This window comes from Choristoneura fumiferana, chromosome 17, assembly GCF_025370935.1.
Source record: "Choristoneura fumiferana chromosome 17, NRCan_CFum_1, whole genome shotgun sequence".
NCBI lineage: Eukaryota > Metazoa > Arthropoda > Insecta > Lepidoptera > Tortricidae > Choristoneura > Choristoneura fumiferana.
In genome coordinates, this window is record NC_133488.1 from 15556783 (window position 1) to 15584496 (window position 27714).

The window sequence follows — 27714 nt, forward strand, 5'->3', positions numbered from 1 at the left end:
TACGAAATAATGCTATTAAAGTAAGCAAAATACACCAACCGTGCCGTCGCCACATCGGTTAGCTGCCGTATTTTCCAAACTGCAAAAGCAGCAGAGCTCAATCTACCCGCGATTGCTGTGACGTGAGGTCTCCACTGTAGTTTAGAATCGAGCATTATTCCTAAAAATACTGTTGATTTTACAAATTCAATAGTTTGACCATTTAACTTTATATTAGAAACTGAATTCGAGCTAGATGAATTTATCAACGAGAATTTAATACATTTAGTTTTCTTAGGATTTAGTAACAAATTATTGGCAGCAAACCATGCGGATATCACGGACAGGGTTTCATTGGGCTCAATGAAGTCGGTATCTTTTCTACTAACCTTATCGATCGTCAAACGATGGATGATAACACCCGAATGGATCTAACTTGAAGAATAAACATAAACATGAAATAAGTATATTGAAGATCCAATGATATCGTTCCTAACAAATAAAACAATACAATCCTTTATATGGACAGTCATGTGATTTAAACAAAACAGTGTTAACACAGGTCATATCATGAACGTAGTGCTATTGATGCTTACATCACTTTAGTGCAGTAATGAGTTAATAACGGTCATTGCAGTAAGAGTTAATTTATTATAGTGCGTGTCAATAAAGTTCAGTTAAATTATAATTAGAATGTGAGTTAATAATTTTTTTTTTCATAAAACAAAAATATGTTAATTCTTCAAAATCTTTACAACCTGGTGACTTGGACTGTATATTAATAAACATAGAAATTAGAGTTTAATGAAAGAGGGACGGTAAAGAGCAGTTCTGAGAGCAACGATAGAAGTAACATAGAGCTATAAGGTAACCCGCACACTTTAACGATTTAATCTCTTTATAGTCAGTCAAATATTTTCTTCGGAGATTTTTTTAAATACCGCTTAGATCTTATACAAAAAAATAAGCTTTTCCTGTTCAGTCTACCACTTAGCTAATTATATTTTTTGTTTACACCCGCATTTAGCTTGACAAAGGCCTGGACACGTTTTAAGTGAAATTAAATATTACTAGTCAGAATAGCACTTATTTTCACTTTAACGAGATTTTAAAACCCTACCACGCATATTTTCTAGGAAACATAATACTCACGAGTGAAGTGAGTCGGTCAGCTGTAAAAGTTTGCACAAATGTGTGTCAACGAGTCGGAGTCCACGAAGAGAAGCACCCGGTGCCTAATGTGGGAAACTTGTGCTATTCTCAAGAAAACACTCGTAAACACGTTTGGTAAATGTTCCCAGTTCAACTCGCAACTCGTTATTTTACCAGCTCGTTTGAGGTTATCTTCAGCGTGGTTGTTTTCTCAAATTGTTGAAAGAAGTAACAGTTCCATTTCACTAAAGTGTAGGTAACTGACCATATATTATACTTTATCTGTTGATGGTGAAGGCCGCCGATGGGTACAGGAGCAGATTAAGGTAGATGTCGAAGAAGCGAAACCAAATTAAATGACATCACGTGAAGTGAAAATTAAAATACATATTTAATTTAAAATATACGCTTTGACTACCTCGGTTTTGTGGGGATATATAAGGTATCACTTACACTACCGAGAAAATTTGTACAACTAGCGAGTTTCATTGCACTCCCAGCTACTGTGGCTTCACGGAGCGGAGCTAAACATATTAGCGGATTAATTGACGCCACAAAATAAAGGTACATGACAGAAGCGGTTTTTAGCTGATCTTTCCATTACAATTACAAGACAATTACAGTGCTTGAAACTTTTTGTGGAGGGAGGTTAGAGGAACATTTTTTTTATTATATTCCTCCAAATTAACATTAAAACTAAAACAAGTTCCACCAAACTTTTCGTATGATTATGGGTGGTCGTTGGTAATAAAGTCACAGTCAAAGCTGCACGAGGGCGCTTTATTTTATTTATATTATTAAATTATAATTATTAGCTTTATTTTGTGCTTTGATCTCGAAATTCAAAGTAAAAACCACGAACAAAAGATACAATCAGCGAAACGATACAAACGGCGAAACGTTTAAAGTTCTGCAAGAAAGCCTCGTTAGTTCCTAAGATCTTTGTATCACACTGTAAACTGACAACGAGCTTTAATAATAATTTAATCATAATAATAATAATTTATTTCCGACATAATCCATAGCATCTTAACATCGTCAAACCTTCTTTTAATTAAATTAAAAGCATCCCTAAAATGCCTGTGAAACTCGAAATCTAATTAGTCTACGATTAGTCTATGCTACAATGTCATTGTACTGCCAACGCTGACATGTGTGCCTCTCAATGAGCGTGTTCCTGACATGATATAAATATGCATAAATGTAGTTAATTTAGCGGTAGTGTGACTACAAATTCTCTGTGATGAACCCTCACACAATCTCAGGGACCGAGATGAGATGAAGGCTCGCTATTCCACCAAAATTGTAAGTTATTCTTCACAAAGCGCTCGCGAACAGTTGCTATGCTAGGAGTTTGATAAAGGCTCTTTGACCGAATAACTCTCCACGTAAGTAACTAAGAAATTTAGATGTTTTCCAAACTCGAGGATTATTGTAAAGTATGTAAGAAGTTATGTTCTTTTAAGAAACTGTACAGCCTGTCTATTAAGTTGTCGATAAATATTGACATTATTTCCCACATCTTGAGCTTGAGAAAATTATTATTAAGAATTTAATGTTTGAAAGACACAAGATACAGTCAGAGATTGTTTAGAGATCAGTCACGAAATCACGTGCGAACATCATATTTTTGATACCTATTTGTATTTTTCATGCAAAATTGTTTCATTGCAGATCCAGTTGTAGGTATTAGTAGGGCCTAAAGCCATGTGTGTGTAGATCACAATGTGCTGCCTGTTTACGATTTTTGGATGGCTCGTCGATTCTATTCAAAGGTGAGCACACAATGATTTAATAATTATAAGTAAAGATACGGTATATGCTCACAAAACAAGCGAGAAACATGCTCCGAGCGTGGCTCCAGCATACACACACACCACAGACCTACGAGCAACAGACACACACACAAACACATGTACGCTTTGTGTCTTTATTCTTTCCCTTATAAAAAGCACTCACTTTGACTCTGTGTTGCTATTCCTACTACATATATTGTGTTTTTAGCTGTTGGTTCTCCTTAAATGAATAAATTTATAAGGTTGTCATTTCCTTCCACGTTACATGAGGCTAGAGACTCTGTTTTGGTACCCTTTTACAAGCTTTTATTTAACTTGCAATGTTCGCATTTAGGCATCATAATATATCTACTTTCTAAACTACAACAATGTCATTGTGGGTACATATATTTATCATTTTCTGATTTTTATTTATTTTATTTTCTTGGCAGTAATGGACGCTAACCAAAAGCGAACGATTGCCACTAAGCAAAAAAGTTGAAGTTGAAGTTTATGTTCCTATTTTTTGGTAATTTTATGTAGACCTGGGATTTAATACAAAGATTTCTTTAAAAAGCTTTACATTCACTATGATTTGTATTCTGTTTGTTTTTTTTTTGTTTTTATATGATAATGGGGAATGATTTCTCAAAAACAAATGACATGGTATTTATGACCTGTTTAAGAAGCTCTACGTAGCCATTATCATGATTGATTTTAATCGATTTTGGGGCTTTGGTATTTTTTTTTGGCAGTCTTCTTTTGGCACATTAAGGCAAAGTGACGAATTTTAACTCGCCTTGTGATACCGGTGGGACTAGATTCTGACAATGTAAATATTTATGTTTATGTGACATATTTAGCCTGGACCTCATTGCTAGGCAAAAGCCTTATGCCCAGTAAAGAATAGACTACATTCCAACTGCAACATAACGTCAGCCACCGGTTGCCCATACATTTTTCAGTGCAGTTCCATTGCAGCCGGCATAACTGCACGAAACTGCACGGTAGCTGCGATTAAAATGTATAGACAGTCGGCAGTTGCGGTTACGTTGGAGCTGATATATACAGTCCATCTGTACTGGCTCTTAGCTGCGTCTATGTTATATTTTGCTGTCTTCAGTCGTATCATCATTATCTTTTTGTTATCTTTAGGGTCTGGGTGTTTATAATGTCCTGCTGCGTGAGCTCAGCTATCTGCTGTCTCATCCTCACTGCCTGTACCTCTGGCATTGCCTTAGGATACAACTACTCGTTGGCTGAATACATTGACCTTAAAGGTACGTTTCACGTCTCGATATTCTCTAAGGATCCAAAAGCACGAAAAGAAAATAAAAACTTTTTCCTAATTATAGTATATTTTCCAGTTATTTAAACATTTAAATAGAATCTAAAAAAAACATACCTATTATTTATATAACAGTTCATCACCAACAAAACTTAAATCTAAAAGAATTCAAAAAATTCTGATTGGTAGGTACCCAATTATTTTTGTCATAAACCTTTCTAAGTCGCTTAAAACTCACTTATTACTGTTTTCAGAAACCAACGTCTCCGTGTTCATCAAACGGGGTGTGTTCGACGATGAGATTGCCGAGGAGGGGGAAGCGCGAAGAATGGGGGGTGGACCAGCAGCTCCTGGCTCTGGAGCAGAGACAAATTGTAAGTCGATATTGTCTTCTTCTAAGCCACCTTATGCTTGACAGAGAGGCTATAGTCGTCGATTAAGGATTATATAGATAAATAAATAAATATCATGGGACAATTGATTCTAAATAAACAATATAATAAAAATAACAATATAATATTTGATAACTCTTCAATATTAGGGAATATTACGCAAAGCTCTGCTCAGGGGCGACACTAGCGCAAACTGCCATGACAGCATCAGCTCTCTTTAAATAGTTCTCTTCATTTTGCTAAAGCTATAGTACATTGTTGTAGAGGCACGAAAGTAAGCAATAGATGAACGAGTTAGGTTACGAGTTATAATAATACGAGTTCATCACTTTTGGCCGAGACTAAACATTATGCTTTTCACGATCACTGCAAGAAAATAAAAATAGTGTCACCCCTCCCGCACGCCAGCACGCCAGGAATGAAATTCAGAAATTATATTCTAAAAAGTCGTATCGTATTATGAAATACATATATTGATACGACCTGTTTTCGTAATGTCACAAGTAATGTGTTACATTGTTATCGTGTTTTGCGAGCCATGAATGAGTCGGCTGTGAAATGTATATAGGCAGTTTTGGGTATTGGATTGAGGTTATCTATGACCACATTTTCGAGCAGTGTAGTGGAAAAATATTTTGTCGCCATGACGGATCATGACCAAAGAGTATTAGTACTTATAGAAATCATGAAATATTTATTATTAACAAAATAACATGATATTTACATCGCCAGTAACGATAGAGCTATATTACCAAAAATGTTATTAAAATAATATGATATTATGGTATCCTACGGACATTTAAGATACCTACTCGAAAAACTGTTTATGTTTGTGCTGCACTCTGACGGCAGAAAATTGCAGAGATATTCCCTATTTGCATTATGAAATGGATAAACAGCCAATTTTTAGCAAAAAAAAATCGATTGGAAATGTTAAATTAAGTTGATTTACTTGTTTGTTTGCACCCATTTAAATAAAATTTGGTATGGAGATAGTGTGATTTACTTGTTTGTTTGCACACCGTTTCAATAAAATTTGGTATGGAGACAGTAAGAATCGAACATAAACGTGAATGCCCTTTTCGCAACGATAAACAATTTTTCGACGACCAAAGCTAGTATTAACAGCATGCTGCGCAGTGAGTCGTACTCCTGTTTATATATTCTTAATTGTTGCAGTAAGGTCAGATTCAGCAGACAATAGTGCCCAACCTATTAAATCTGCCCGTCGTCTGGACGACTCCATCGTCGAATCTGACTCTCAGAACAGGTTCGAGAACTCACTCCTGAAGCTGACTGCGAAACCTCCGCGCATACCTCCTACTACAACCACGGCCTACAAAGAAGCGGCAAAGATGGAAGAAGTAAGGAAACTTTAGGCTGATTCCACTAACTACTCATACGTACACACTTACTTACTTAGATATCTTTGAGATTTCAACCCTTTTTCATGGATGCTCTGAACGCATAAAAAATCAAATTCTCACAAAACTAAAAATTATAACGAAAATACAACGGGATGACCGTATAAGTAACAAGTTTGGAGTGGAAATAAAAAATACAAAAGACTCCAAAAAACCAATCATAAAAAATTATATTACAAATAATGCGTTTTAATGCTCATTAACAATAAGAACGCAAAAAAGAGATGCATTAATTGTCACTGACTGTCCAGATTGACTTTATAATGTACAGTCTAGTCGAGGTTAATTATCTTTACACTTTAGTACCTTGTCACTAAATAAATAATTTAATGCCTTCTGAAAATATTAAAAAGTTCAAACATGAAGTGACAGCGACGAGGTACTAAAGTGTATATATCTTTGACCTCAACTGTACTATATTTTGTCGAGTTAATCTCGGATTTTGAGGCTTTCCATTGGTCAATATCAAAGTATTCATTTGGCACTATTTTATCAAATTGATATTAGTGATAGGTAATGGAAAAATAATTTTAATTTTCATTACAGCTGATATCAAACTTCCCTCCTGGATCATTGGATCAAATGAAAGCCATGCAAGCCGTTGTTAATGCCAGAAAAGCAGGACTGCTACCAGATGTCAAAAGATATCAAGAAATAAATAAAAATGTAACACTTTATTATAAAACTTTTCTTTATAATTCATACAGAGTATAATTCATATTATAACAACTTATTTCAGCCACTTACAACAGATCAATACGATAAAAAAATCCAGTTTATGAATGATTTGCTGTCCGGGAGAAAATTTCACATTGATAGGAACGACATAGTTATGCCAAGCAACCCTATAAGAGACGCTGTACCTCGGATGGATCTTTCTGGGTGGCCCAAAGGTGCTATCCCAAAGTACACAAAAAATATGAATTTCTTTGATAGCAACGATGCGGATTATGAGTTTGGTCATCCACCGTCGTTCCCGCCTCGGCCACCGACACCAGTACCAAGTCCCATAAGGCCATCCACTTCTCCGGCAATGCAGACACCAAAGCGAACCGATGAGCGAATAGGTCCGGCGATGTCGAGGACACCACCAAACAGAGAAACTCCTAAAGCAGTCAAAGCGTTCAAAGAAGATCTCGACAAATACAAGCAGCGTCTTTTGATTAACCAATATGATGAACCAAGGTACCCATTCTTGCATAAATATATTCTCACACGTAAATTTTTGGTATATACTGCAGCTAAAGTCTCCAAAATATTATGTATGTCCACGCACGTCTTAATGATACTTTCAAAAGAGACACGATTACATACTTTTTAGAGCTTAGCAGTTCATAGGTTTTGTATTTTACTGCATTGTACGTCACTTTTCACTTCCACCTAAACACAAAAAAATAGATTTTAATGAATTCTTGTATACCAATAGGGATACCTATATTAATAAAAATGTTATTAATAACTATTTCTTTATTTCGATAATATCATATAACCAACTATATTAGGGTTTCTTCACTTTCAGTCTTAAGGCCGATGATTTTCCAAGAAGAAAACCGGATGAGGATGATTACGAAGAGGAGTTTAAAGGAGCACCTGTTCGAAGGAAAAGAATTGCTGCATTTGATTCCAAAATACAGGATTCGGTGGATAATACAACTTCCAATTCTAGAGAGGTTGCTACAGAATCGATGATGACCGTAAATTTTATTAATGATCCACAAAATAAAATTCTTAAAAACACAAAAACCGTAAACGAAAACTAAAGCTCATGTGAAAAAACATGCTCAAGGAAACGGAAGAAGAGATAATTATGTCTAACCAAATCAAATCTACCAATTCCAACGATCATAAATCAAAATCAGTGTGATCAGAAAATATTGGTAACGTTAAAGACAGAAGTAATTTAATAAATAAGTATATTGGAAACAGTATTAGCTGCGAAACCAATAGACGACAATACACTTGACAAAAGTGAAACTTTAGCAATAAGAAATCTGAGGAAACTTCGACAATCTTTAATATTATATCACACCCCACCCCTGAGTGGCTTTACTCTTGTACAATAAATATTGTTTCTCATGTATATGTTTGTTTGTCAGTTGTCTCGTTTTGTATAAACTGTAATGAATGTTGTGTAATGTACATTGTTCATCGTGAATATTAGAAGTCGAATCTACAACTTGTTTTCTTTTACTTCTTGTTTACTGTCTGCAAAATTAATGCCTTTTGCTACAAATGCAGCTGCAAATTTCTACATTACGCTATTTGTTAGAGCTAAATTGTCTGTTGTTTCACCCACGAATACGTTAATATTTTTGTTTCATACTAGAATATTTGTTTGCAATTACGTAACTGGAAATTGCACAGTTTACGAGTATATGTAGAGGCATGCTCATTATCTGGAATAACAACAGTTCACTCTCTGCATTTCCGTTTACCAATTAAATTAATGTTTATTCACCAATGCTGTTCGCTATTAACATGGGGTATTGCTTGTAGTAAATAGTTACTACAGTAAAATTTGTATTAAAATAATTGTTTGCTTAATTGCTTAATTTTCTCTTCCAATATATGAATAACATTTCGGCACTACTCGTACCTCAAAATAGATAATTTTTCTTAGTGAACTTTATGAACATTATGTCAAGGTTCAATTTTGTTTAAATATTGATTTTAGATACGAGATTTTTTTCAAAGTATTGACTATTTATCTCACCTTAGCTGCCACCGCCAGGCTCTAATGGGATCGTACAGGCCGTGTTTGCCATCCAGAGTGGTGGGCACATGAGCAGACCTCGCGGCATTGGAAATGAGTTAAAATATCGAATTGCAAAATTTGATTATATTAAAAAAAATGTTGGTACAGTCAACTGCAAAGATATCGACACGGCCAAAGTTACAAAAAATTGTATACACGTCCTTAATGTTAACTGCATAAAGTCGAGTATAAATATTTTTGTTACTTTGGCCGTGTCGATATCTTTGCACTTGACTGTACCACTGTACCATGTGAAGGTAGTTTACGGGTGCAATAAAGAATTTTTTTATCAAAAAAGTAAAACTGACTCCAAAGAAATAAAAAGAATAACGAGCCAGCAGGAGTGGAACAATAGTCGTCTACCTCACCTACATACTATGGGTTTCAATCTCTCCTGCTGGATCGTGCTGAGTCACCGACTTCGAGCTAGTAGGTACCTAGAAAAAATTTTTCAAGGTTTTTGAAGTCGGTTCCATTTTTTATTTATTTTTTTGGAGTCGGTTTTACTTTTTTGTTCAAATTTTTCTTTATTTCTCACTTTTTAGTGTTTCGTAGCCAAAGTACATCTTACAACGATTCCATTAAGCCCAAACAACCCAAATACGTTTTATAACAGAGTTCCGTTGCGTACCTTCCGGCATCAGCATCAGATCAGTTCGAAAGATTCATTAACTTACGCTTCTTCTTAGTCGCTTATCTAGGTATATTAATCATGATCGTTTATAGACAAGCGAGCTAACTTAGCTTTGTCGAGTTCCATATGGTCATCTACGGTCTTCTTCATCAGTTCCAGTTCACCAAATGATACTTTCTGAATGTAAATGCTTATCTTTATGCTAAAAATGTCAAAATCGTCATAAGTGTGCCTATAAAATTTGAGGTTTACCCTCGATTTCCCTAGGATCCCATCATCAGATCTTGACTTGGTGACAATGGGACTACCTCAAAAAAATACTCTATTGAATAAAAAAAAGAATTTTGAAAATCGGTCCACAATTGGCTGAGTAAACGGTGAACATACATAAAAAAACAGGAAATAGAACCTCCTCCTTTTTTGTAGTCGGTTAAAAAATACGAGTACAATTACAATAAATCTACTGGGGTACTGTTTTACTGTTTTTTTTATTATTGTCTCTCTTACATACGGTTTAAAAAATGCCTCTTCTTCGTTCTTATAAAATAACATAGGTAATTAATCATATCTCCAGTCATCAGCTGTCGTAATTTGTCTTGGTTCAAACTAATAAAAGCGGAGATAAACTCTAACAGTAGGTAATGACTTTAGTCTTAAGACCCCGAGACATGGATCTTTTAAAGTTTATAGCCTTGCAAAAAGTGCAGCCAACCTTGAAACATTAGTTCGCTTAATTACTAAGTTACTTCAATTAATTTCTACGCGAAGGGGAGTACGAAAATTTGCCTGCGCGAACGTTTCATAACAAATGAGGCTTGTCAGGTTACTTACCGTTATTTAAGACATTAACGAAGACGCATTAAAGATACACTGCATAGCTTAGGCACATAAATAAAACCGCGTGTAGTTATTCTCTCAATATAACTATTAACTAAGTATAGGTAGTCAGCTGAAAAAAAACTTTGCCGGTATTGTTTCGACAAAAAAAAATAGGTGAAAAACGACACTGATGCAAGTTAATATTTTATTTTCGACACGGAGTCTTTTGCTCACATAACAACTTAATAATTACTGTGACCATGGAGTTCTTATACAAGAGCTCATAAAATAATTCAGGAATATTTTCGTCACTGAGCGAGTCTGAGTCAGAATGAACACTTGCAAAGAAAGTTTTATTTTAGATGACGTCACATCTTTGGATCTTAGAAAAAGGGCCACGAATTAGCTTAACTCGATTTAAGACGTGAGTCCGCTTTAACTTTCATTTAATATGAGTGAGCCTCACGGTAGTTTCGTGTTCAACAAAGTCACATCTTTGATTGAAATTGATAGAGACTATCAGAGACCGAAAATTACCGTGTTATTATGGTATAAGCGTGGTCTGTTACGATCTGATGGCGTTTTATATAATCACCATTAAACATTGGAATTGTCTAGGTACAGTAACTAGCTCCAATATCTGACACTACGAAGCGTCAGTAAATATCTGATACGACGTGACAGATATTAATGCAGGTGGCTGTACTCATATTTATTTATTGTGAAACAAACAGTCACACTATTATAGACCTATAGTTTCCAAAAGTACTAGATATAAGAAATACGAGAAAATTAAATGCAGCATAATATTACCGCAATTTTCAAGTATTTGTTTAATTTACAACTAAATATCACACTAACAAAAATGTGTACTGTATAACTATTTTATTTCTTACCTAAAAACTTGAATTCCTACCTATTTTGTTCTTCCAATACAATTTCTTTACATGACTGCATATAGTCAAATGCTAAGTGCACCTTGAGATATTTTGGAACGCATAATTAACAATTTCGGTGTTTATGATGAAGAATTTAGATAATATTATGACAGTCTAAATTTTTTAATCTTTTAACCCTGAAATTGTTTCATTACAGTCCTGGAATGGCCCTTACGCCTTAGTCTGGGGTGGTCTGGGTTAATGTCGGCATGGCGCAGTGGACTTGTTATCTCAATATTTGCAGGCCGCCAGCTTTGCGGAATTACCGGTTGTGCTGACATGGCCAATTTGTTTTTGGGCTTGTGCAGCTACCGCTGAGATATTTGTTTTGGTTTGGATACAACTACAAGCCTCAATTGGGATGCAACATTTTTTTTTCCAGATATTCGGTGATTGCCATTTCCACAAAACGCTGGTAACTTTGAAAGAAAAGAAAATCACTGGACATAGAAACATGAGGGTTCACTCACATTTCCCATTGCACCACTTACCTTCGTTTTATTCTCCTATCTGATTACATTCTGTGGGTTTATACAAGTTTCCTTTGTTGTAAGATTGTTAAATCTTTTGTCTCTAATAAGTTTTAAATCTGTTTTTGTGACTTTTGGAAAGATATTTTTGAATACAATACTTTAGATTTAAGCCTGCTTCATTGAAACCTAGTCAGTCAACTAAATCCACTCAAAATTTATTTGGTAGAGATCCCTTATAGGAAAAATTCGCTTTGACATATATTTCAACGTTTGTGAATTGTGTTTTTCTATTATTGAACAATAAAGGGTTTTCATACATAATACGGGAAAAGACAAGAAATACCTTATTCAGATGATGTTTTTTCATTCAGTGTGTCCAAAGTTGAGCAAAATTCACAAACGGTATCCAGGGTTAATTTGATTATCTACGAATATTTGAACAAGTGAATGGATGCCACTGCCACTGCAGTTGGCAGACAAAAATTGGAAACAAGAAAAACTTGTTTAAATCCAATTATCCAAGTTGTATGTTGCTACAGTGTGTGGCCAAACGAACTCTGTTTTTAGGGTTCCGTAGTCAACTAGGAACCCTTATATCTTCACCATGTCTGTCCGTCTGTCTCTCTGTCTGTCTGTCTGTATATCAGACACGCCGAAAATATGGTAAAATAAAAATAAAATAGGGTACTTCCTCACGTAAAGTGGGGGTGATTTTTTTTCTCGACTAACCCTATACTATACTAGGGCCTATAGTGTGGGGTATCGTTGGATAGGTTTTTTAAAATCATTGGGGGTTGCCAAGACGATTTTCCGATTCGGTGATCCGTTAGCGAAATATTGAACTAAATTTTTTCATTAAAATCTAAACTGTTCGGTGGAAAAATTTGGGAAAATTCAGGATATCAAATTTAGTAAGTATATCAAATTTACAAGGAAAATTGTAACAGCCAAGATTGCTTGAGAATTAGTAGTAGTTTAAGAGTAAATAGCAGCCTAAGGTATAAAACATACCTAAACTTGGAAGATTCTGTACGCAATACGAAATCCTTAGAAAAATATTATCAACTTGATTTTTTCGGAGTGGCTACGGAACCCTATCTTGAGCGTGTCCGACACGCTCTTGCCCGGTTTTTTTTATGTAGCTATTAAGTTTGACACCCATGTCTTTCTGTTTGTCTGTCTGTGGCATCGTAGCTCTACAACGGATGGACTTATTTCGATGCGGTTTTTTTACGTAATAGCAAATTTTCTTGCAATGGTAACAAGTAGCTATGTTTTACTAGAATCGGGTTTGCAAGTTTTGAGATATTGAACTCTTAAGTGACAATGTCGGGGATTTCACAAGTTTTCTAAGTTGGATATTTGTAGAGAACTTTTACTCATTGTTATGGTGCTCCCACACAGGCTGTTATAAGCAGAGCCCGGAAATTTGCGGCATTATTCATCTGTCATAGTGACTTGAGAATACTTTCGATATTCAATATCGATATATCGATACACAACATGTTAAAAAAGATTAAAAGTAGAAGTCTCTCGGTTTTATCTTTAAAGTACGTTCTCTTCCAATTAACTTTTGTGCAGTCGAAAATGTGAAATAGACATAATATGGATTATGCAATGAAAACAATGAATAGTTAACAATTTCGAATTTAATAATTCAATTTCATATTTAAAGTCTGTTGTAGTGCTTATAAGTGTTCCATTAGTGTTTTTGTAAAACAAACTCAAACTCAAACTCACAAAATTTATTGACAAGAAAAACACACTACATCACAACAAAAACACAGTAAAAACATAAATAGGAGAAGAGAGGAAAATAAGAGACATTGTGCTGTAGTGTGATGCCAAAAGGACTCAGCTCAGCATGTGCCGTAGCCCTGTAACCAGAGCTGCAGAGCTGGTTTTCAGCTGAACCCCGGTGAGTGTACAAGATAGTACGATTATTATTATTACGATTATTATTTTACGATAATATCATTATCGATATCATTTAGGTAGATTCGATAAGTGAGAAGTCACTATGACAGATCAAAAATGCCGTGAAAATTCCGGGCTCTGGTTATATGTGTTATATAACGCTATATAACCCTTCTATGTTCTATGAACCCTGGTCTGCAATAAACGTTTATTATAATTATAACACTTATAACAGCCTGTGTAGGAGGATAAGAGGACATTCAATACCTTATACCTTTTAATAATTACAACACAATGAATCTTTATTCTACACCACAATTGTAAGCAATACTTACAGAAAACAGGTACACAGACAGAAAATTACAAGGTAAGCAACAGGCGGCCTAGGTAATTAATTAATGTGTCGACTCATCAACACTCAACCCCAACACCTTAGACGCTGAAATTTTGGTAGTTATTCCTTTAATGTTGTATCTAAAACAAGAAATAAGGACAGGTTTCATGAAATTCCCGCGAGATAGGTGGTCTACAATGGGCTCTAAAACGCCGTAACCGTAAGCCGCTTAATGATGTAAAGAAGGGATACATAGTAGATATTAACTCTTATGGAGACTCTCATGTCCATGTTGTAGGAACGGATCAGTACCCTACTAATGTTACAAATGCGAAAGTTTGTGTATACCTATGTTTGTTACTTCTTCACGTTAAAATGGTTGTTTAAGATGAAATTTGGTAGATAATGTAGATAGCTGGAGATCTGAAACACATGTTTAGGCTTAAATCTCGAAATCTCAATCGCTAGGATTTAGGACCAGAAATTTGGCGCCGGTGTTCTATGTGCAATTTTTTTTTTTTAAATAAAGCTTTGTTCACCAAAAGATGCTAACAACAAATATATGATGACATCATACGTTTTATTTTTCAATTTTATATCACTTTAAGTTATTTAAGAAAAACTAAAGAATGTCGCGGCGGTATTTTAAGCTACTCGGATTTGTCCTGCCAATGGATACCTGCTAGAGTAGTTGCACAGATACACTTGGTATCACATTTCATCGCGTCTCACTCGATATCTCTCACTGTAAAACTAGCCTAAGTAGTTAAAGCCACTCGACGCAAGATTGGCGGAGATGGGCACAGGTAGGTACTGTCTTGTAAGATGGACAAGATAGCGCATGTGCGAGCCTAATCACCCTGTCAGGTGCCCACTTGTGGGAATAATGGGTAAAGTGCTCTTGTTTGGATTGTTCAAAAGATTTGGGCTCCGTACGTAACAATCATTAGGTAATATGACCAACAAAACCTTGAAAATTTTATACAAAATGACAGATAATCAACTCTAAGTGGGTCCCAAATTAAATTTTATGAAACAGATCACATCTTGGGATATTTAAATAATCCTCGATCGCGAATTTTGCGCTGGTGCTCTAATGCCAAGTGTATGTAAGATGGCCTAGATATTGTTATTCAGATTTGTACACATTATTTTTCGTACAGCACAGTTCGTGATTTCAAACAATATTTTTCTTTTAATTGTTTTTTCGTTCGTTTTCACACAATGACAAACTTAGATTTATAAATCAAATTAAGTTGTCAAATACTGTAATCAATAATCATAATAATATAATCATAATAATGAACACGGTGTCAAAGCCACTTCAGTTCTTACGAGTGACGTCGGGGACCTTTTGAATGTCACGTTATAATATGATGTGAATTTATGAAAGGTCGCCTGCGACACGCTTTTACTGAAATGAAACGTAAGGTATAATACTTACCTATGTCAATTGTGTAAAATTTATGGAAGGTAGTTTTCACGTACCTACTCGTATGCAAAAGTGTCCGTCAAAATGTGTTAATAGGATAGGTTAAATGAAGCTATAGTTCATTCAAGATAACATTGGACTCTAGAAGGTCAGAGAAGAAGGGGTTCTAAACATTTTTTGTGAAGTCGTAATAATAATGATGATGATGATGAATAAAAGAAGTAATAAGATGAAGTCATCATCTTGTTTATTTTGTAAGTAGATAAATACGTTATTTACTTACAAAACAACACAATATTAATACGTAACTTGCTACATTTATACATTTAATAACTGTGTTTTGTGGACTCATCCACTCCACTCTCATTCCCTGTTTAAAAATATTCTACTCGTAGTTCCTGCTATGGAGTTCAAGCTTTTTTCCATTCCAAATTTAATCAAATTTGGTGCAGTGCTTTTGTTGTAAAAAGTTAACTATTTGTATATGATTATAGGTCACATTTAGATCCAAACTGGTGGTTAAAAACTATAAATAATGTAGAGAATATTTCTTGAGGTAAGTAATAATATTATAAACGTTTCGTTTCTTACAGAAGTTGTTTACCTCTGCCTCTTTAGGTATTTTATAGGAAGACATTTCTAGTTTTAACAAAATTGAATTCGTTTTTTTATTTTTTTTAAATTATGATATTAAAAATTGCACAGTTAATCTCACTAATATAATATGTATTTATTATAAATGCGAAGTGTTATAAGTCTGTATGTTTTTTTGTTACCTACCTCTTCACGTGTTAACCGCTGAACCGATTTACATGAAATTCGGTATACAGATAGTACAAGTCCCGGGGAAAGACATAGAATACATTTTATCCCGGTAAATTGCATAGTTCCCACGGGATAGCAATAAACGAATTCTACGTGAACGGAGTCGCGGACAACAGCTAGTTAATGAATATATGAAAGTAATATTTATGTATTCGATATTTTAATTAGAATTAAGTTTGGACTGTACACTAAAAAATTCAATTTATTAAATGACTTCCTAAAGCGTGCACTATAAAGAGCCTATTTTCCTTCTGTCCATTCCTATTCTGAACAGACTGTATACCCACAGAGTACTTTATACATATACTGAAATGTATACCCTCGTAAGGCCCAGAGTAGAGCTTAGTACATCCGTCAAAGAAAATATAAATTTTTCTTGACTTGCAATAAGTTTACATGTATTATGATAAAAATTAGATGCGGGCTTTACTAAAGTTATAAGGATAATCACAGTAAAATCACTCAATAATGCTTTTAACAGATCACGTAAATTCAATCACCGTTCACGTTTTCCCACAGCGTTTATTTTAGGATATATCTGCTAAATTATTTCAGACACTCGCTACTCTAGCACTAATCTGAAGGAATTTGGTACTATTATTTACCGTCCGCTGGATAAGTATAAATTTACTTATGCAATTTTTTTGTTATAGTGAGATTGCAGTACTTAAACATTTTATCAAACACTGGAATTTGTGTGTACTTATTTGTTTATGCATAGATACAGCATATTTTATTCAGCTTGATTTTGTAGCATATTCGACAATCAGTATCAAGAATAATACACGATTGGAATAACATTCACAAACGCTTTAATTTCATTGTTTTCAAAAATATGTAGAAGAAAGTTATCTTCGTAGAAAATTTGCATTATCGGTTTTTAATGAGAACTTAAGAATTTCAAATGAAAAAAAAAAGTTGATAATGTCACTATAAGGTTATTACAGGGAATCCATAAAAAGTATGTTTTTCAACCTTAAATGAGTTTCACAGATTGTCGTACTAAGGGACTGACTTCAGATATTCGTCAAAACTAATTAAACTTGCTAAGAACCTATTTGCTTTAATTAAACAAGTTCCGATGAAACCCTCGAAATCATTGCGAACGGGTCTTCAATTTATTAGGTAAATAGGTGTACAACACAACAAATACATTCATTGCAAATTTTATGATAGGTACAGGTTGCCTCTTACTTTGAATGCGAGGTTTGATTTTACTCCCATAACTGAGCTACTTTTGTATATTTGTAACATTGTCACATAACTTGAACTTACATAATTTGTTGATCCCCAAAGTGTAATCATTAAATCAGTGTTCGGACATGGCGATATTATCGCTGTCTCATAATAAGGGGGCTTTTAAATAATTTGACATTTGCAAAAATGACATTTCCACAAAATGAAAATTAACATGCCGTCAACTTAGTATTGTATTGTATAATAAAATTGCATACGTTGAAAATTACATTTAATCTGTATGAAAAAAAAACACTGGTCATGTTTCTAAGTAATTGCAGAGTAAAAGTAAATCAATAAAAAATTAAAATGTATAATGATATTCTAAAAAAATATCGTCGTTTTGAAGCGAAAAGATTCACAGCTGCTTGACCAATATTCAAAATCAATATCAATTCGTTTATTCCGTGAGTAGGTACAAACTACAAAGTTCCGTAGTCAACTAGGAACCCTTGTAGTTTCGCCATGTCAGTCCGTCCGTCTGTCTGTCTGTCTGCCCGCGGCTAAGCTCAGAGACCGTTAGTACTAGAAAGGTGCAATTTGATTTGGCATGAATATATTATACTTATTAATCGACGACAAAGAGGTGAAATAAAAAAAAAATTTTTAGGGTACCCACCTCCCATAGACGTAAAGTATGGGTGAGTTTTTTTTTTCAACTAAACCTATAGAGTGGGGTAAGTATCGTTGGATAGGTCTTTTAAAACCAATGGGGAGTTGCCAAGACGATTTTCCGATTCAGTGATCTGTTTGCGACATTTTCAACTTTAAAGTGCAAATCCCCTGTAAAATTTAAACTGTTGAGTGGAAAATTTTGAAAAAATTCAGGATAGTAATAAGTATGTCAAATTTACAAGGAAAATTATAACGGCTAAGATTGCTTGAGAATTATTAGTAGTTTAAGAATAACACCATAAATTAAGTTAGCCTAAGGTATAAAATATACCTAAACTTGAAGATTCCGTACACAAATACAATACGAAATCCTTAGAAAAATATTACTTGATTTTTTCGTAATGGCTACGGAACCCTATCACGGGTGTATACGACACGCTCTTGGCCGGTTTTATTTTATACTATCAGCGTCCTAGGAAAGACCATCATTACCAAAAAGAATGCGGCCCAGTGTATTTTCATATGGTTTTACAGAACGCCGTAGGTTACGTTTATTTTATGAAAACAAAATGGTTTCAGAGAAAATCGTGAGTTGGGAAATGAAACAGTTTTTGGCAAATTATACATTTGAGAATAGTATTTCCTCGCAAGACAGATAACCTATTATTATTATTTAGCTGTCCGTGATTGTACTTAATGCAAAATTGAAATTTTAACTAAGAGCAAAAATCTAAAACCTAAAACTGAACAATCGTACAACTCAGTTCAAGATATTATTTGAAGTACCTAACAGGAAAATGATATGAATAATAAAAGCTCTGGCCGGTGAGCTTACGAAGAGTAAAGCACAAATAAGCTTAGTTAAGCTTTGAGATACAAATATTATAGCTACCGATCTCTGGAAAAATGATGCAACTTTTGTAATTTTAACATATGACATGTTAATATAAAAAATGCTAATAATATATTTTTTTGTAATACAGAATCAACTGTTGTCATGTATTATTGTTAGTAATCCTACTAATATTGCAAATGGGAAAGCTTGTGACTATTGTGTGTAAGTATAACATGTTGTTACTCTTTTCCGCTAAAACCGCTGGACGAAGGTAGATGGGTATGTAGATAGATGGACGTCTAGAATAACAAATCTAGCTAATTTATTCCGATGTTCTCACGAGATCGAGCTAAAATCTTGAAATCTCAACCGTTGGGTTTAGAATCGTGAAATTTGACACGGTTGGTGATACAACGTTAATGAAAACGTTATAATTTAGCAAAATCTCATATTATTCGACCCAACTGCTGGATTTATTGTTTTACTGATAAATTTGTATATATTTTGGGGATGCTGAATCTCTATCCACCTCTGATTGACTGTGAAACTTCCATCGACCACGTCGATCGTCTTTACTCCAGCAGTAAAACGAGAGTAAAACAAACTGAAACAAAGGTGTTTTGTTTATGCCACTGCGATTGTCAATATTATCTCGGTTCTCAGCTGGCGGGTATTGAATACGAAGTATCCATAAAATCTAGTGGAACTGTTGAAAACGCTTTCAGTATACCCTTAGGAAATTGGCCCGAGCGAATCTAAATAAGATGGATTCGGTCTTAGGCAACTGAATAGTTCACATTGAGTGTCTTAGTGAGTTTAGTAAATTTCAAATGTAATTTCGCATATAAATTCTAAAAAAACTCAGAGATGTGAGTCCAAACTCACGACTTTCTGCTTGAGAGGCCCCTAGGTCAAACCACAAAGCAATTGGTGGTAACCATTAGCAAATTATCGAATGCTGTGGCATCTAAATGCATGAAAATTCACATAAGTGAGCGCAGATTTAATTAGTAAGCGAGCTATTTACGAGTTTCACTAATGAAATGATCCATCATTGTTATTGTTATAGTCATATGAACATTTGGACGCGTGTCAAAATGACGAACTGTAGAGAGTATTCAATACGCTATACCATTAAGAAAAACCTTTTTTACGTTTAATTTTAATCTTATGTTAAACGACTTTTTTAATATTTGTAGGGAGCGGTATAAAATAATCTCACGTTTATGTTATGAATATGAAACATTTGGTAAACGTTTAAGCCGCGAAATGTATAGAGTACTCAAAATAAAACATTCGACTTCCTACTCGAAAAATAGTATTTTAAAAAGTGACCTAATAAAAAGAGAAAAAACGTAAAGTTATGGTAAGCGTAAGGTTAGGAAATAAAACGATAACTTTTGATGCGTCTAGACATGCATGACTATTCAGCGAAATGAAATTATGCAAAAATTGTTGATAACTGATAATGGGCAGAATACAATTTTCGACAACAATTTTAAGTTAAAAATAGCTTGAATCAGCATTACATACGTAATACAACATTACCTATGACAATTAGTGAAGAGATTAAAAATCTTATATTTCGCAGAATACAATGAACGAGGAATTCTCGCTTATTTGTTTCGGGGATCTCGAAAACGGATCTATTTCGATGAAATTTGCTATTTTGGGCTTTTCAGGGGCGAACAATCGATTTAGTTTGGTGTTATCTCGGGGAAAATGAGCGTTTTCGAGTTTTAGGCTATTCTGAATAATTATTAAATTCAGAGAAAAAGAGTTTTCTCAAACGATCATTAGGTACAGTCGGACTTTCAAGGCGACTTTCATAGCGAGGCGATATGGACCCCAATAATATCATGTTAGTTATGTGTGAAAGCTTCTGATTATTTTTACAGCGTTGAACACTGTCTAGTTTTTGAAGAAAGTAATGCAACTAACTCTAACGTTTTTCCATTCATTATTTGACGTAAAATAAAAACTAGAAGCGAGTCCTTTGAATTCTCATGTTTTTGTACAAAGTTAACCTTTTAATAATGAATTACGAGTATACAACAGTTGAAAAGTCGCTGTTTCCACTCTCTCGACAAACAATGCTTGAAATAGAACTTGTAACTTTAAATGATGGTTACGAGCGAGTTTCAAAACCACTATAAAGTTGTTTTAATTTCTTGGTACCTGAATGAGTTTGATGTAATTTAATTAACTCCTTTAGATAATTGATGGGCAAAGGGAAGTGTCAGAAATGGAGATATTAGATTATTATATCATTTACAAAGTTCAGACCGCCATGCTTTAATTCTTGGGTATAAGTACCTATAACTCAATTAAACCTTTACATACATGTCACTTTTTATTTCAAATATACAAACTTATTATACTTGCTTACTTTTAACTATAGATTTTATTTCACCCTCAATAGTAAAGACAGAAAGATAGACTAAATTTAAGCGACTAATATTAGGGATCATAATTAAATCTCTCTGTTAAATGTGTAAACATGCTTAAACAGATATTTAATATTCGACACTCAAGAATCTGTTATATCTGCCTTGACGGGGTTCGAACCCGAGACCTCTAGTCTCATAGTCTGGTTCTTTAACTAGACTAGCCTATCCGATCGTAGCACGAGTCGTAGGTACAGTCAGCAACAAAGATATGAATACAGCCAAACTGCCAAAAATATGTATGTATACACGACCTTAATGTTCAGGCAATAAAGTGCTGAATAGTCTGAGTCCTGGTTGTCTTATTTTTAATTGTATATTTTTTTCTGTGGCGAAAATTGGCATTTTTTTTTAATACATATTTTTGGCACTTTGGCTATATTCATATCTTTGCTGCTGACTGTACAAAGCAGTTTCCGGACTCGCGGGAAATTTTACACTCCTAGAACTGAAATTAAACTAGGTAGTCTACCAGCCCCTAACAAAACAGAAAGTCTGGTTCTCAAACTAAATGTCCGTCTAGTAAATGAACCCTTCATGTAACTTTCAGACCATTTCTAAAAGCAAAGTTCAGTGAACATTATAGCAAGTCAGTAACAGACGGACGCTATTCACTCCACTCGCTTATTCCCGCTCATTGTCTTTGTTTGCGTTAACTTTGATTAAATTTTACTTAATTCGTGTCTTATCGACTATGAAATTAAATAATCCTACTATAATATTATAAATGCGAAAGTTAGCATATGTGTGTGTGTGTGTATGTGTTTGTTACTCCTTCACGCTAAAACGGCTTGGCGGATTTGTATGAAATTTGGTATATGGATAGCTGGACATTTGAAATAACACATAGGCTACTTTTTATCCCGATATTCCCACGGGATAGGGATAAAATCTTGATATAAGAACCGCCGGTCTCAGAGTCATGGAATTTGGTATTTAGGTAGCTGCACGTCTGGAATAACACAGAGGCTGCTTTTTATCCCGATATTCTCACGGGATAGGAATAAAATCTTGAAATTTCAACCGCTGGCTTTAGAGTCTTAAAATTCTGGACAGTTGTTCTTAACACAACCTTAATGAATACTATGATATACATTTTGGGAATCCCAAGGGGAATTTAGTAAAATCCCGGAATTTCAATTGTACCAGATCGAATAATTTACTTGTGCGAAGCCGCGGGTAAAATCTAGTAGCTTAATATAAAAACCGTCCAATGGGTCCCTTGCCCCGAGATTAAAAATTTCATTAATTTCTCTTACAACCAAAAGATGACGAGTTTCATTCAGTAAAAAACGAACACAGACGGTCTTTAAAAATTATGTTGAAATAAAAAGAGATGACTTTTAAATGTCTGTCTATAAACATTAGTAGGATATGAGTTGATGATAAAGGAGCGTGAACGTCCCATTGCAGATGCCCCAACAAATTAGTCCGATATGCTGGAACGGTCAGCATCAAAAGTAGCTGGTTACTTTTTTAGGGTTCCGGAGCCAAAATGGCAAAAACGGTACCCTTATAGTTTCGCCATATCTGTCTGTCTGTGCGTCCGCGGCTTTGCTCAGGGACTATCAATGCTAGAAAGCTGTAATTTTGCACGGATATATATGTAAACTATGCCGACAAAATGGTACAATAAAAAAATTAAAAAAATTTTTTTAGGGTACCTCCCATGGACTTAAAGTGGGGGTGATTTTTTTTCTCATCCAACCCTATAATGTGGGATATGATAGGTCTTTTAAAACCATTAGGGGTTTGCTAAGACGATTTTTCGATTCAGTGATTTTTTTTGCGTAATATTCAACTTGAAAGTGCAAATTTTCATGAAAATCGAGCGTCTCTCCCCCTTCTAAAATCTAAGCCGGTGGGTGGAAAAATTTGAAAAAAATCAGGATGGTAGTAAGTATATCAAACTTTCTTTCCGGCGGCGAATGCACTAGTCCCAAAACGCACTATTAGTCAATACACTCTAATTTCGAAAGCGCCGCTTCTCATAAGAAACTAGGCCCAAAACACCATATTTCCAAAAAGGCTCATTCTCGATTTACACGAGAACCATTGAGAACTAGTACCAAAATACACCTTTCCCAAAATACCCCAAATTGTGTTCACCTGTAGGTGGCGTAATACTTCATTCTCATAATGCATAGTTCTCAAAACACTCTAGTTCCAAAATACCCTAATTTTTTTTCTTTTATATTCGAATGACTCTTTGAAATTGCTTTCAAAATGTGCATTATTTAGATGCTTTTGAGGTATTTCATTTAAGTCAGTCGTTATTTCGTTCGATTAAGGTCTCAACTATCATAATATCATTGCCTTACGAATACCGTTTTCTACGGTGTTGTTATAAATATGTTTTAAGTACATATAATAAAATTGGCCAAGAAAATGTGGAGCCATGCTCAGTTTAGGATTTCGTAATAATGTTTATAATAGAAAAATGCCCTTTGTCATTGATTAACTTAAAGAACACTAAATCTTGACGGCACTGACGTCCTTTTAGGGAAATAATAGGGTATCTATTTTAGTAAAAACGCGTCCTCAAAAGCATCTAAATAATGCACGTTTTGAAAGCAATTTCAAAGAGTCATTCGAAAATAAAAGGAAAAAATTAGGGTATTTTGGAACTAGTGTTTTGAGAACTATGCATTATGAGAATGAAGTATTACGCCACCTACAGGTGAACACAATTTGGGGTATTTTGGGAAAGGTGTATTTTGGTACTAGTTCTCAATGGTTCTCGTGTAAATCGAGAATGAGCCTTTTTGGAAATATGGTGTTTTGGGCCTAGTTTCTTATGAGAAGCGGGGCTTTCGAAATTAGAGTGTATTGACTAATAGTGCGATTTGGGACTAGTGCATTCGCCGCCGGAAAGCTCGTGAGTTTTTCAAAAATACGATTGTTTTAGTGCTCCGTACCTCAAAAGGAAGCTGTCACAATAATGTTGTGAAAACATTTTATTATTATCTTACTTATTTACCTTTTTTTTATTCGACTGAATGGCAAACGAGCAAGTGGGTCTCCTGATGGTAAGAGATCACCACCGCCCATAAACATCTGCAACACCAGGGGTATTGCTGATGCGTTGCCAAACTAGAGGCCTAAGATGGGATACCTCAAGTGCCAGTAATTTCAGCGGCTGTCTTACTCTCCACACCGAAACACAAAAGTGCAAGCACTGCTGCTTTACGGCAGGATTAGCGAGGATTAGTGGTAGCAATCCGGGCGGACCTTGCACAAGGTCCTACCACCTGCAAAACCTGCCTTACCTGTTTTGTTATAACTATAACGAACAGTATATAAGCGTTCAGCAGTAGTCCGATGGCGGAGATGACGGTGACAGCCACGCTCAAAGCCATTGCCACCGCCTCCTCGCTGCGGGTGTCTGTCTCGTTCATTCCCGCGGGGAGCGCTATGCGTCCCTCTCAGCCATGATGGTCAAACCGGCCCATGATGGTCACCTTACTGCGTCTGCTGCGTTCCATCGCATCTTCTGTTCCGCTTCTGGAATAAAATAAAATTTGTTAAAGATAAATTAAATGGTGATAATGATTATTTCTCACGCTGGTAACATCATACCTACTCGTGCTGGATCTAGATGACATAAAATGACTTTTTATGATACTTAGTGCACAATCTTCGTATAGAAGTCGAAGCACAGGATAAGTAATAGTACAAGTTGTCCAAGGCAATTAGGGGTAAAAATCAGCCACGAATAAAAAGTTATGGGTTTAAAAACCGGCCAAGAGCGTGTCGGACACGCTCAAGATAGGGTTCCGTAGCCATTACGAAAAAATCAAGTTTCCATATTTTTTGTACAAACGTTTACAAGATCTATCAAGGGATCTATCAATTTTTGCTACTTTGGGAGCGATTATTTCCGGAAATCTTCACTTAATCAAATAAGTATTTGAGAAACCTTACTATCTTTTCAAAAGAGCTGTGTAACTATGTGCCACACGTTGATGCAAGTTAAAAAAAAAAACAATTTCTGTTACGTGTTTATGGAGTGCCCCCTATAAATATTTATTTTTGTAATTTAACTACAAAACTAAACAACGGCTTTGACAATATATCTGTACTCCAAATTTCATTCATATACATAAGATATACATCTTGTATTTTTCGAGTAAAATGCCTGTGACATACGGACGGACGGACAAACAGACAGACAGACAGACGGACTTGACGAAACTACAAGGGTTCCGTTTATGCCATTTTGGCTCCGTAACCCTAAAAATGGTAAAATTGTCAAACAGGCCTCACAAATTGGTCACCAACAAGCTGTCACAAAACCCTCATTTCGCCACTTTCGAATGGCATTTTCCAGTTGTGTGATTCCAAAATTAATCTTCTGGAATACTAAGGCTAAAATTACAAGAATGTTCGAAGAATTGGTGTTATCTTGACCACGAATCACATCAACAATATTCCTGCAGCACCTAAACAAGCAAAGCTATACGCGACCCTCATTTACTACTGCAGAAATAAAATTTTATCGCTATTTTACAACAGAATCGATCACTATCAGAGTTATTACCTGCCCAACTACGAATAATGTCATACGTTTTAGCCGAAGGGGCGGTCGGGCGGCGGGGCGCAATTTTATGGCAAATATACTTTCGTATATCGAGACTCCGTCTTAGATATAATGGAAATATCTTGTTTGTAAATAGTTATTACGAAGCTGGTTTTGCTGGAATCGTCAGGCGTAGAAGTAATTATATGGATAATGGTATTTGGCATTGTTTCAATCTCAGTTTAGTTCTTAGTTTAATCTCATCTCATCCGTACAAAACATTTTTAAAATGGAACCAACTATAAATGGTCCCAATGGAAGACCAGCGCCGTTCGCATGTTTGTACAAGCATTTGCAATTTTGAACATGAAACTACCGTGAGACTCACTCATATTAAATATAATGACTCACGTCTTAAATCGAGTTTAGCTCGACATGTTTCGGGCTAATCCGTAGCCCTTCGTCTTCGGAGCAACGCGACTCAGCGGCTGCTGCAACACGCGCACTCACGCTTAGATTTAAGACGTGAGTTATCCGGGTCATTATATTTAATATTTGTACAAGCATCTCAAAGTTCAACTTAATGTGTTTTTATTTTATTTTATACAATAATGAGTTTACATACATAATACAAGTAGATACATTTACGATTTAGTACTTTTATTCATTTTATTTTGAAAATATATTTTTTTTATATTCATCAAATCAAATAATTTACAATATTAGAACATTCCTGGGAGCGAACTTTACTCGGTATTTCGGTCAATGTTCAGAGAGTATAGAAACACGTTTTATATGTAAGGACAACCTCCTACACAAATACCAAGTAAAAATAACATGTAAGTATATCATCAATAATTTGACCTAAAAAGACGTGTTTATGAATACCATCGCGATGATCCCTTCAATACTGCAACAGACGACGCCGCGGCACGCGACCAGTTGCATGTCATCTACAGCTTAATGGTCTTGAGACACGACACTTTTTTAAACTGAAACCTGTTTTTAGGTGATACTTCTTCTCCAGGCAGTAGTTAAACTTTTACTTACCTTAAGTACCTAATAAACATCACTTTTTATCATCAAAATACTGTTTTTAACTGGAAAACTACCCTAGGAAAAACTCAGGAAATTTGATACAAGACACTGCATCATATGGTACATGAGCTTATACTTGTCACTAGCTGTTTGCACTACTCGAAACGTAAAGAATATTAGTAGATTGACGACCGGATGGCCAAGTGGTTAGAGAACCTGACTACGAAGCTTGAGGTTCCGGGTTCGATTCCCGGCCGGGGCAGATATTTGTATGAATAATACGAATGTTTGTTCTCGGGCCTTGGATGTTCAATATGTAAGTATGTATTTATCTATATAAGTATGTTTATCCGTTGCCTAGTATCCATAGTACAAGCTTTGCTTAGTTTGGGACTAAGTCAATTAGTGTGAAGTGTTCCATGGTATTTATTTATTATTTATTAGATTTTTAGTAAAAGTTTTACTTGTCATGGTAAACAGGATCGGATTCGGTACCGACACCGGAGGTGGGTTTAGTGAGTCAGATCCCTTCGCGGAGTCGAGATTACCCACGTCTAATTTCATGCTGTTAAACCTGTCCAAACACCTTGTCGACCATAATAAAATAACTACTATAATGACGATTTCTTAAAGTATGTGAGTGTTTCTACTAACAACAACTATTACATGTGAAAACAATGACATGGAATTGAAAATGAGTGTAGGGTTGAAATTATTAAGCTTATTGATATGCATAATACTAATGGGGTGTTTTCAATACCCGAGAGTAAATATATTAAAATAATGTACTAAATGTTGATTTTATTAGAAACTGGTGTTTTTAATTGTGTTGTGTTACTAAGTTGCACGATCGTGCATTCAACAAATTATTCCTGAGACGCACGATC

The 27714-nt window shown here is 35.0% G+C and overlaps 2 protein-coding genes across 6 annotated transcripts in view; one reads left to right on the forward strand and one right to left on the reverse strand.

Moving 5' to 3' along the window:
* LOC141437335 (uncharacterized) overlaps nt 1-27714 on the reverse strand; it is a 122821-nt gene that overhangs the window by 21220 nt on the left and 73887 nt on the right. Inside the window, exon 2 of the mRNA XM_074100620.1 lies at nt 24540-24774. Within this exon, the coding sequence (XP_073956721.1) occupies nt 24540-24668 (129 nt within the window). The 5' untranslated portion in view covers nt 24669-24774. The remainder of the gene's footprint in view (nt 1-24539; nt 24775-27714) is intronic.
* On the forward strand, nt 580-8390 carry LOC141436955 (uncharacterized). 5 transcript variants are annotated; one of them, XM_074100105.1, is made up of 8 exons: nt 580-674; nt 2806-2906; nt 4062-4186; nt 4449-4568; nt 5766-5950; nt 6557-6676; nt 6750-7195; nt 7530-8390. In XM_074100105.1, the coding sequence occupies exons 2-8, from the start codon at nt 2857-2859 to the stop codon at nt 7768-7770; spliced, it is 1287 nt and encodes a 428-aa protein (XP_073956206.1). In that variant the 5' UTR covers nt 580-674; nt 2806-2856; the 3' UTR covers nt 7771-8390. The 5 variants fall into 5 exon arrangements, with proteins under 5 accessions (XP_073956206.1, XP_073956202.1, XP_073956205.1 ...); XM_074100101.1 differs by lacking the exon at nt 580-674 and adding an exon at nt 685-846; XM_074100104.1 differs by lacking the exon at nt 580-674 and adding an exon at nt 1181-1266.

Excerpts from the sequence above, each read along its gene's own strand:
- LOC141436955 (XM_074100105.1), top strand. The coding sequence starts at position 2,857 with ATGTGCTGCCTGTTTACGATTTTTGGATGGCTCGTCGATTCTATTCAA. Across the intron at positions 4,187-4,448 it reads TGAATACATTGACCTTAAAG|AAACCAACGTCTCCGTGTTC; the intron begins GTACGTTTCACG and ends TACTGTTTTCAG. Across the intron at positions 6,677-6,749 it reads ATCAAGAAATAAATAAAAAT|CCACTTACAACAGATCAATA; the intron begins GTAACACTTTAT and ends AACTTATTTCAG.